This window comes from Brachypodium distachyon, chromosome 1 (genome assembly GCF_000005505.3).
Source record: "Brachypodium distachyon strain Bd21 chromosome 1, Brachypodium_distachyon_v3.0, whole genome shotgun sequence".
In the NCBI taxonomy this organism is placed as follows: domain Eukaryota; kingdom Viridiplantae; phylum Streptophyta; class Magnoliopsida; order Poales; family Poaceae; genus Brachypodium; species Brachypodium distachyon.
The window spans coordinates 14,348,382-14,359,422 of NC_016131.3; the positions used below are offsets into that span (position 1 = coordinate 14,348,382).

Consider the following 11,041-nt stretch of genomic DNA (forward strand, 5'->3'; position numbering starts at 1 on the left):
CTCTGCTGCATGCACGCATCCATCAGCTAGCAAAATCAGCAGGCGGCCCATGCATGCAGATAAGCCCGTGTGTGCGTCCTGGGAAACTGACACATCAATCGACATGCAATGCAATGCATGGCTATGGCAGGAAGGGGGGTTTTCTGGGCGTCCGTTTCTTCAGTTGGTACCCCTGGAGTTCCTGGACTGGAGGATAACAGCAGTGCAGGCACAGCACGGGCGAAAGAACTTGCATGTAGCATGCTGCTGTCAAGACTCGAGAGGGAGGATAAGCCCATCATCTCTTTTCTTCTTCTTTTCGCAAAGGATGTTCTCCCTTTCTTCTTTCTTTTTGCAAGTAGCACCGTCCAAGTGGGCAGATAATGCTCAAGCGGCTTCTTTTTTTTTTTAATTTAGTCATCTGTGGCACTGTGGACTCTGTACTATTATTTTTTTTCCCTCCAAGAATGAACTTTCTGTTGATCATGAGCGCACAAGACCAAGAAATCTGGAGGCTGAAGCATCAGCAGATTGCACGTGGGATCTGAAGAAATCTGAACACTGAGCAAGTAACCTGACGCACGCCTAGCTTGTAGTACTATCAGACATCAGTATTCAGTAAGCTGAAAAAACAGAATTTTGTACAGGTGCGTCCATGCGTAGATCCATGCGTGCACAGCAATAGCATCAACGGATTGATCATCGGCAAACAACAGAAAACAGAGTTGTTCCAAAAACGAAAAAACTGAACGCAGGTATATTGCACGACCTTACTCTCGTAGCAGCAGCCGATCGAGATTCGAGAACGTATTGAGTCTAATTAACTAGCGTTCGCGGCCTTTGCTTTGGCCGTGGCCGATGGTCGCGTGGAGCCGTGGAGGAGCCAGTAAGGCGCGGCGGAAGGCGGCGACGATGGCGCGGTGGTGGTCGGCGGCGTTGAGGGCTAGATAACACGCCAGCAGCTCCTCCAGTCCCCGGTCGTCTCCGTCGTCAGCGGCCGCCATCATCATCATCTCTGCCATGCTCGCAAGGAAATCCTCCTCAGGGTCCGCCGACTCCTTCACCACCACCAAGCTCTCCCGCAGCCACCGCCGCCACGCCGGACGCCTCTGCTCCTTCATCCCCTTCCCCCCGCCGCTCAGCTTCCGCCGCCGCATGAGCCTGGCCGTCGGCGACATGGCCGGCGATGCCGCGACGCCGTCCGAGGGGCTGGTGGCGGCGGGCCTGGTGAGGATGGGCCGCAGCTTGAGATCGAGCTCCGGGAGCGTCGGCATCGGCATCGGCATCGGCATGGCCTTCTTGACCAGGCCGAAGCTGGAGCGGTCGACGTCGAAGACGATGTCCGCGTGCTGCCGCTGCGGGCTAAGCGGGAACCGCGTGTCCCGGACCTTAGGGTGGCTGCCATGGCCATGGCCGCCGCCCTTGGTGCTGCCGGTGCAACCACGACGGTCTCCACTCGGCACGTAGTAGGACGCTCTGTTCGCCGCCAACGGCGCCGCCGGAGCACGATCGCTTCCCGGCGGCTTGCTCGCGAGATCTCTTGCCGATTCATCGGCGGCGGCGGCAGCTGCAGCAGCGCTTCTCTTGCGGCGCAGCCTGTAGAACCAGGAGCCCGGCATCGTTATGAGGTGCGAAGGCGGTGTGGAGTGCTCTGGACTAGTTTGGACTGTGCGGTTGCTTTTTATCGCGGGAAAGCATGCCGCGGGGAGGCAGAGGAGGACAGACAGGAGCAGCGGTGGAAAAGTCTAAACGGCACCTCGTAACAATCGTTTAGACATATTTTGTTGGAAGAAAGGAGTATTATACTTGCTGCAGGCTCACGGCACAAAGTCAAAATTAACGTTTCGATGCGAGGTCTCTGTGTTTGTGGGGACTGAAGTGAAGACGGGAGTACCATGAGCGGTTCCAGAACAGGGCACGGGTCTTGTGTGTTTACCATTCCGAAAACACACAATAGATACATCTATTTTTTAACAAATTTGAGATAAAAATTATCAAACGGAAGGAAGGAGTACTTATTTTATCTTGTCCAATCCATCTCTGCGACGACTAAACCTGGATGTCAGGTCTAATGTACGTAGCAGAAGGTGGGCTGATTGTTACCAAGAGTATGACACAAGGCAGGCAGCTATGATTCGGTGCCTGCAGGTTACAGGGTACATTGAGCGTTTCCAAAAGTTTTCTCTTTTCTTCAAAGATTTTCCAAAAGTCCAAAGCTTTTTGGTCCACCACGCACCCATGGATGATCGATGCACCGGTTTGCATGCTTTGGTCCTCCTGTGGCCTGTGGGGGCAAGCCAATAGCCTAGCTATGCGTTGCACACAACTTTGAACATCTACTAGCTGATCCACTAGTGCAATCAGCCAGCCAACACAAACACCTAGAGATGCTCTACACAGTTGCATGCACCTGCGGATTGCTTTGATGTCGATTTCTCAACAGAAATGGCGTGATCAGCTAGGCTAGCTAGATGAACCTGCAGTACAGGTTGGATGTTCAGAATTTCAGATATGCCTGCGCGGCCGCCTGCAATCAGATCCAACACTAGTTAATTACTGAAGCCCAGCTTCTTATAGAAACCTTTTTCGCAAAAAAAAAAGAGCTTCTTATAGAAAGCTCCAAATTCCAACAGATCAAAGTACACTGCATCTGTATGTTCCTGAATCAAAAAATTGATCATGTTTCTACTGATCCCCAGCAGAGGAATTAATCATTCGATCGGCGGCACGCATGTTTGATCGCGCTCATGATTTATATCATCATCTCACGGTCGGAATTCATTCTGCCAGTGGTTGTGGGGACACTAGCTATAGCTACGGATTTAGATTAATCTCAATCCTGTAATGACTTGACAAGTGCAGATTGCAGACCACATCAGCCAGTTAACCCGTAACCCGTACGTGCATGCCAAATTGGCGATTAGGATCGCAGATTCGCGGGGATCCATCGAGCAACCACCGGCCTAAGCTTAGCCAGCGGATGCAGCTTAGATGGATATAGATACTACTAGTAGTACTAGATAGATATGCCTACCAGCGACATCTCATGAACTGGGGGAGATCAAATTAAAAATCGAAGCAGACAGAAAACAACATTCCTGGACTTGAATAGCGACAACTCATGAACTGGGGGAGATCAAATTAAAGATCGAAGTAGACAGAAAACAACATTCCTGGACTTGAATATGTGAGTACACGAGGACATGTAGCTGACTAGCTAGCTAGACTTTGGAGTTAGGCAGGTGGATGGTTGTATAAATTAAGATTGTGGTAGTGTTCTGTTAGGTACGGAACGATTGATATATGGAGTATATCGATTGGATGGAAGAAGAAAGGGGAAGAAAAATTAGTGAGGCGGCCAGTGCGCCATGATTGCCGCTTTACAAAATCTTACTCGAACAACGCCGTCAGTGTTAATTTCGTACGTACCCAAATGATGGGCAAAGTTTTCAGTAATGATCATGCAGCGAGTAATCTACAGTACGTACTGAATCGCCATGCCGACGCACCACATAACGATGCATGAGAGATGGAAAGGAAGAAGTAATTAAGAAGACATATATGTTGACTTGGCCGTTTTTCTTCTTCGTGTTACATCTGGATATATAAAGTAAACTTAGCAAAATACAAAAGTAGAGCGATACAAAAGTCGTGTTTAATGGTACTCCGTAGTAAGTATATATGATCAGTGGCCGACTGGCATCATTTTTTTGGTGTGACAAAATCTACCGGTTGTGCTGATGAGATGGAGTACACTGACTGACAGAGGACCATGTACGTAGTGTGTATCCGGGAAAAGGGAAAGGCCGGACAGAAGGAATGTTTGGCGTCCACGTACGCACTGCTATAGCGTATGATCCCGTCGTACTATACGGGGACCGGCTAGCAATGGGCGGACCGTTCGGTGCCGGACCACGGCCCCGGCTTTAAAGCTGCTTATTTCGTTGCACGCGCGGCGCTCATCAAATCCAATGCGACGTTATTCCGTTCCTTCACTCCATCTGCAGCCTGGCGTGGCGGCCCGGTACGGTTGCAACCGCAGGGACGCGATTCGGTTTGTGATGAATTGAGAGTTCCATCGCGGGGCGGCATGGACGCGTGTGGCCGGTCACTGGCCGGCACCGACCGTTCGATATCTATTTGGATCGTGACGGGGCCAAACCATATAAAAACGATGTATTTTACGCGAGTACGTACGTTGCATGCACGGTGGCACACGGTGAGAACTCGAGTTCGTTGGCACACGGTCCATGGAGACAGAAGCGTCCACGAAGCATCAGTCAGCACTACGGCCCCGTTGGTGTCCAGTCCCCGATGTGCTAATTGTAGGAGCATTTATTTTGTTCGTCCTGAAAAAAAAAAGGTCTAGTGTCTCACATTTTTTTTTAGAACAAGTATAGTGGCTCACATCACATAATCACCTTTTTTTTGGAGAAAATACACATAATCATCTTTGACCTGGATCGCATAATGAACGAGATGGCAGGAGAAGAATTCAGTAGCCAAGGCCGGCCCGACCGCCCACCGGCCCAAGAAGCCCACAAGCAAATAACACAACGAGTATTGGGTATCTGGGCCGAAATCCAGAACAAATCGTTCTGGACAAGGGATACAATCCGACGCAAGCGCAAGAACATATGAACAAACCGACTCCCCTTCGATCCTGTACCCAGAAACCCCAAACCGACTCAGATCATTCCAACCAACATATACCTGGTGTCCTTAGATCTATCCATCCACCCAACCCAATCGCGAGACACGTACCACGAAGAAGATGGCCGCCGCCGCCGACCGTCTCTCCGTCCTCCCGGACGCCGTGCTCCACCGCGTCCTCTCCTTCGCGGAAGCAAAGGACGCCGCGGCGACCTCCGCGCTCTCCCGCCGCTGGCGCCCGCTCTGGCACCAGACAACCGCCGTCAACCTCGACAGCCGGCCCTACCGCTACCACGACGATTCCCCTGACCCCAAGTACGACGCCTTCTTCAGCCACGCCCACGCCGCCTTCCGCCACCGCTCGTGCCGCCCCGGCAGCCCTATCCGCCGCGGATACCGACGAAGCAATGGCGACGGCGGGGAAAGAGGCCTGATCATGAGGCTGACGCTCTCCCTGGAGATCGGCGCCTACCGCAGCGGCAGGCCCTGGAAGCCCGACCCGGAAGACGACGGCCGGGCCACGGCGCTCCTCGCCGACCCGGCCGTGGCCGGGCTGGAAGAGCTCCGCATCAGTTGCGAGGAGGAGAGTGAGTACTCGTACCACTACGGCCCGCCGCTGTCCTACCTGCCGTGCGCCGCCACGCTCCGTGTGCTGGAGCTGCGCCGCTGCAAGCTCGACTCACCGCCACCGACGACGACGACGACGCTGGCCTTGCCACGGCTGACAGACCTGCAGCTGCACGGCTGCTTCCTCCAAGAAGGGTGCCTGCAGGCCCTCGTCGACGCCGCTCCGGGGCTCACAACCCTGTCGCTGTTGGACGTCCTTCATACGCCGGCTGGTGGTTCTTCCGCCGAGGAGCGGCGGCGGCCGCGGGCCTACGACCACGACACGCAGGGCTGTTCCAGGCTGCCTCTCCGGCTCCGCTGCCCGGCGCTCACCGCCTTCTTCCTGCAGATAAACCCCAGCGAGAGCGGGTCCAAGCCTGATGCCGATAGCGGCATCGAGCTCGACATGCCGAGCCTGCGCTTCTTCCGGTACCGGGGATTCCCCGTCAAGCTCTCGCTGACGTCGCCGGCGCCGGCACTGGAGCGAGTCGATATGTACACTAGGCACCACGGGCACTACCTCTGGAAGCTGGAGCCCACATCGCGCATGCTAAGAAGCTTCTCCAGCATGAGGGCGCTCAAGCTGAGGCTGGATTTAATCGAGGACATCGTCACTGCCGCCGCCGGCGGAGATGCAGAAGAAGAAGGTGGCCTACCCACGTTCCCGAACCTCAAGCTCCTCGAACTCGACGCGGAATACCAGTACAAGGAAAGCGGCACGGCGGCGGCAATGGCGTGGCTGCTCGGCTCCTGCCCGGCCATGGCCGACCTCCTCCGGCTCAGCCTCGACATGCAATGGGACTACCACCACCGTGAAAGGACCAAGGCGGCGTGTGGCCCCTTCGGCGTATCCATGGACCGGTTCCAGAGGCTGGCGTCCATGTCCGCCGCGCACCGCGGAGTCGTCGAGCTCGGCGAGGTCTCGGAGCTCCCGGCTGCCATGACGACATCCAGCTGCCTGGGGACGAGCCTTCGGAAGGTGACGCTGCGGTTCAAGGCCAAGGAGGTCAACTGCTTCCAGGTCCAGCTCGCCAGGTTCCTGGCGGAGAACGCCATGGTTCTCGAGGAGATGCACGTCGACAACGGGAGCTGGTTCTGGCCGGACCACCTCTGCCACAAAGTGCCGAGATGGAGAGCCGAATCGTTCAAGAAGAGGAAACTAATGGACACTGCCGGCTTCCGGGTGTACCAGCTAGACAGCCCAGTGGCAGATTCTAGTAACAAGCGAGCACGCTACGACTACGATTCTGATTTCGATTGAAACTTTTGATTTGAACTGCACATCTCTAACCAGAACAGAAATACAGAGTGGATGTTGTGCCTTCTTTGCCGTTCATTCAATAGTTAATTGTCGACCATGGCGCTTACGATCTGGCTTTATTGATTTAATAGACAAAGTACAAAAGATTGATACATGAACGAACACAAATAACAAATATACGCAATAAAACTAAAAGTTTCATTGTATTCTTTCAAATTAAAGTTCTCTTGGTCCATGGCTTTGTAACGGGTTTGAGACAATGGCAAGAGTCAGTCACCAAGTGGGCCAAAAAGATTTTCTATCACTTGATGTATTGGGCGCCAAAAGGCTTCGCCCTTTTTTTTTTTCTTATGCAAACACGCCTATCAATTTCATGTTAATCCTAGCAAAGAGTTGCTATGGCTCAGCTTGTTACAGAAAAGAAATGAGAAGCAAGATAGCTACACTTAGGTACCTCCTGCTGATTCACGCCATGTAGTTAAACCAGATGCCCATCAGCTAGCAATACATTCCCACCATGACTGAAAAGGAGAACTGTGCTAATCAAACTTGTACTGTTCTCTAATGACTCACGGAGAATGGACAACTAATAAGGAAAAAATTTGGATGCTTGCCTGCCGTTAAGAGCGCATCATCTTTCTGATTGGGAGATTCATTTGTAGTACTGTACTACGTTCTAGTTTAGATCATGTACGTAGTTCAGATTGGGAGTGAACTTCTTGAAAATCACGATTAAAGTCGATTGGGAGCAAACACCTCTCCCAGAGTATAGGCCTCCGTCGTGACGTATACCGATGTGCTAATTGTATTTTGTTTGTCCTGAAAAAAACCCGAAGGTATACTAGTTCGCATAATCTTTGACCAAAATCACATCATGACAACATTTTCTTTTTTTCAGGGTAACATCATGAACGAGATGGCAGGAGAAGAATTCAGTCAAGTCAGGCCCGATCGCCCAACAGGCCCACAAGCGAACACAACGAGTATTGGATATCTGGGCCGAAATCCAGAACGACTGGATAATGATACAATGCTATGCAAGAGAAGAAAAAGAAAAAAAAGCTACTCCCTCTTCCCCTTCTTCTATCCTGGATCCAGAAACCAACTTTAGATCGTTCCAACACATACCTAGAGACCTACCTAGATCAATCGCAGAGACACCGGACGCGTACCACGAAGATGGCCGCCGCCGATCGTCTCTCCGTCCTCCCCGACGGCATGCTCCACCGCATCCTCTCCTTCACGCCGTCTAAGGAGGCGGCGGCCAGCTCCGCGCTCTCGCGCGGGTGGCGCCCGCTCTGGCGCCAGACAACCGGCATCAACCTCGACAGCCGGCGCTACTCACCCCAGCCAACGGACAGACGCTTCTCCAGCAACGATGTTCCCAAGTACGACGCCTTCTTCAGCGACGCGCACGCCGCCTTCCGCACCCGAAGGCGCCAGATCCAGAGGCTGACGCTCTTCCTGGAGATAGGCACCTATCGCCTCGGCAAGGCCTGGTGGCACTGCAGGCGGCGCGACGAGCCGGAGCCGGAAGACGACGGCACGGTCGCCGGCCTCCTGTCCGACCCCGCCGTGGCCGGACTCGAAGAGCTCCGCATCGGCTGCCAGCAGGCCGTTGGTATTGGTAACCAAGTGGATTACTACAGCCCGCAGCTCGCCTCCCTGCCGTGCGCCGCCACGCTCCGTGTGCTGGAGCTGCGCCGGTGCAAGCTCGAATCGCCGCTCGCTTTACATTTGCCGCGCTTGACGGGCCTACACCTGCACAATTGCTTCCTCCAAGAAGGGGGCACCCTCCAGGTGCTCGTCGACGCCGCGCCGGAGCTCACTAGCCTGTCGCTGGTGGATGTCCTTCACAAGGCGCCGGCGTCGGCACCGGTTGATGTTGGTTCTGCCGAGAAGAGGCCCTACTACGACCACGACACGGCGACCTATGTCAGGCTGCCGCTCCGCCTCCGCTGCCCGGCGCTCACCGCCTTCTTGCTGCTGATCAATGTCAACGAAAAGGACTCCCAGCCTGACGCCGATAGCGGCATCGAGCTCGACATGCCGAGCCTGCGCTTCTTCCGCTACCGGGGATTCCCTGTCAAGCTCTCCCTGACGTCCTCAGCGCCAGCGTTGGAGCTTGTCGATATCGACGTCAGTCACCAGGGGAGCTACTTCTGGAAGTTGGAGCCCACGTCGGGCATGCTAAGAAGCTTCTCCAGCATGAGGACGCTGAAGCTGAGGCTGGATTTAATCGAGGACATCGTCGTCGCCGGCGATGCAGAAGAAGGCGGGGTCATCCTGCCCACGTTCCCGAACCTCAAGCTCGTCGAGCTCGACGCGGAATACCAGTACATCAAAAGCGACGCGACGGCGGCGGCAATGGCGTGGCTGCTCCGCTCCTGCCCGGCAATGGCCGAGCTCCGGCTCAGGCTCAATATGCAGTGGGACTACGGCTACGATCAAAAGGCCAAGGCGGCGCGTCCGGTTGGAGGCCCCTTAGGAAAATCCATGGAACGGTTCCAGAGGCTGGCGTCCATGTCCACCACACACCGCGGCGTTGTGGAGCTCGGTGAGGTCTCAGAGCTCCCGGCTGCCATGACATCCAACTGCACGTTCAGCTGCCTGCGGACGAGCCTTCGGAAGGTGACGCTGCAGTTCAAGGCCAAGGAGGTCAACTGTTTCCAGGTCCAGCTCGCCAAGTTCCTGGCGGAGAACGCCATGGTTCTCGAGGAGATGCACGTCGAAAACGGGAGCTGGTTTTGGCCGGACCACCTCTGCCACAAAGTGGCAAGATGGAGAGCCGAGTCGTTCAAGAGGAGGAACCTAACGGACACGGCCGGCTTTCGGGTGTACCAGCTTCCAGCTAGAAAACCCAGTGGTTGATTCTACCAAGCCACCAGGCTACGATTCTGATTGATTGGAACCTTTTGTTTTTGAACTGCAGCTCTAACCAGAACAGAAATACAGAGTGGATTGTGTGCCTTCCTTACCGTTCTTTATCAGAATACTCTCAGAATAATGCTGCAAAAGAAGAAGAAGGAGAAGAGGCAGTCACCAAAGATCCATCACTTATTGGGCGCAAGAGGCTTCACCCTGTTTTTTCTTGTGCAAAAACAGCTATCATTTCAGCTTGTTACAGAAACTGATTTACGGAGCAAGATAAATTCCAGAGCATGCTCCACTTAGGCACCTCCTACTGATTTACGGCATGGTAGTTAAACAAAATGCCCATCCCTGCGAGTGAGATACCAATACATTCCCACTATTATGTGTAAAATAGTACTCCCTCCGTCTCATATTAAATGACTTTCTATTACATGCATCTAGATATTTTTTAAGCATAAATACATTTATATTTAAATAAATTTGAATCACTTGATATGAGACGGAGGGACTTAATATACATTTCCACTATGACTGAAATGCTCATCAAACTTGTACTGTTCTCTGATGACTCAAAGAATGGACAACTAGTAAAGAAAATGTTTGGATGCTTGCCTGCCGTTAAGAGCTCATCATCTTTCTGCAGGATGTTATGCAAATTCCTTAGTCCACCTTTACAAATTTCCGATATTAGAATCGCTTGAAGAAACAGCGAGTTGCAACATACCATATGATATTATCATACTTAGATGCGGCATTAGCAAGGAGATATCGTCCTGTAAAATAATATTGAGGCATAAAAAATGGATCCAAGTAACCATGACAGGAAAATATCTACAAATAAAAACACGTGATTCAAATAACGACAAGCGAAGCTACATGGTCCTAGATCCTCCGAGCAAGTGAATTGAAAAACAGAACTCTAGCGTTAGTACAAGTTCCAAGCTAACTGCAGAGCAACGTAAGCATGCGTGTTCTCTAACCAACCACGATGGAGCCATGCGCACGCCTGCATAGCACGTCGTTCAGCCCATGATATCGTTTCTGTTGTAACCGGCTCTCGTTGTACTCTGTGTATAAATATGAGATCAATACAAATGGAGCACCTAATGTGCATTCCCAAAACTCCCCACTATTTTACATGGTATCAGATTCCTCACGATCCAACACCTCGTGAGACCAACTTCCGCTGCCGTCCGGCCATGGTGCTCCACCGCCAGGCCGGCCTCCTCTTCCCGGGCACGCCTACTCGTGCCGCCACCAACCCCACTCACGCCGCTCAGATGGCGTCCCTCTCGGCTCTCTCTCTCTCTCATGCTCGCGGCGCACACCGATGCCTCCCCATCCCTGCGCCTTTCCCATGGCGCTCCGCCGGAGCAGCCCGCGCACCCTGTGCCGCCCGCCCAGCCGGCGCACCCTGCGCCGTCGGTGGCCCCCGCGTCGCCTCTCCGCGAGAACATCAACCACACCATCATCAAGCAGCATGTCCCGGTGGTTCTCAGTTTTCAGGAGGACAACTACGACCTGTGGCGCATCCTCTTTTGCAAGGTGTTCGGCAAGTTCTTCGTCGCGGACCACATTGTCATCACTGCCGATACTCTCCATCACCCCGATCCAAAATGGATCCAGGACGACTTCACCATCGTCTCCTGGCTCTACACTAACATGTCC

General features: G+C 53.3%; 1 protein-coding gene across 1 annotated transcript; it reads right to left on the minus strand.

Moving 5' to 3' along the window:
• Positions 1-569: 569 nt before the first annotated feature.
• Positions 570-1,735, minus strand: LOC100831186 (transcription repressor OFP1). The gene has a single exon (XM_003559746.4). The coding sequence runs from the start codon at positions 1,596-1,598 to the stop codon at positions 804-806; it is 795 nt and encodes a 264-aa protein (XP_003559794.1). The 5' UTR covers positions 1,599-1,735; the 3' UTR covers positions 570-803.
• Between the last annotated feature and the right edge of the window lie 9,306 nt (positions 1,736-11,041).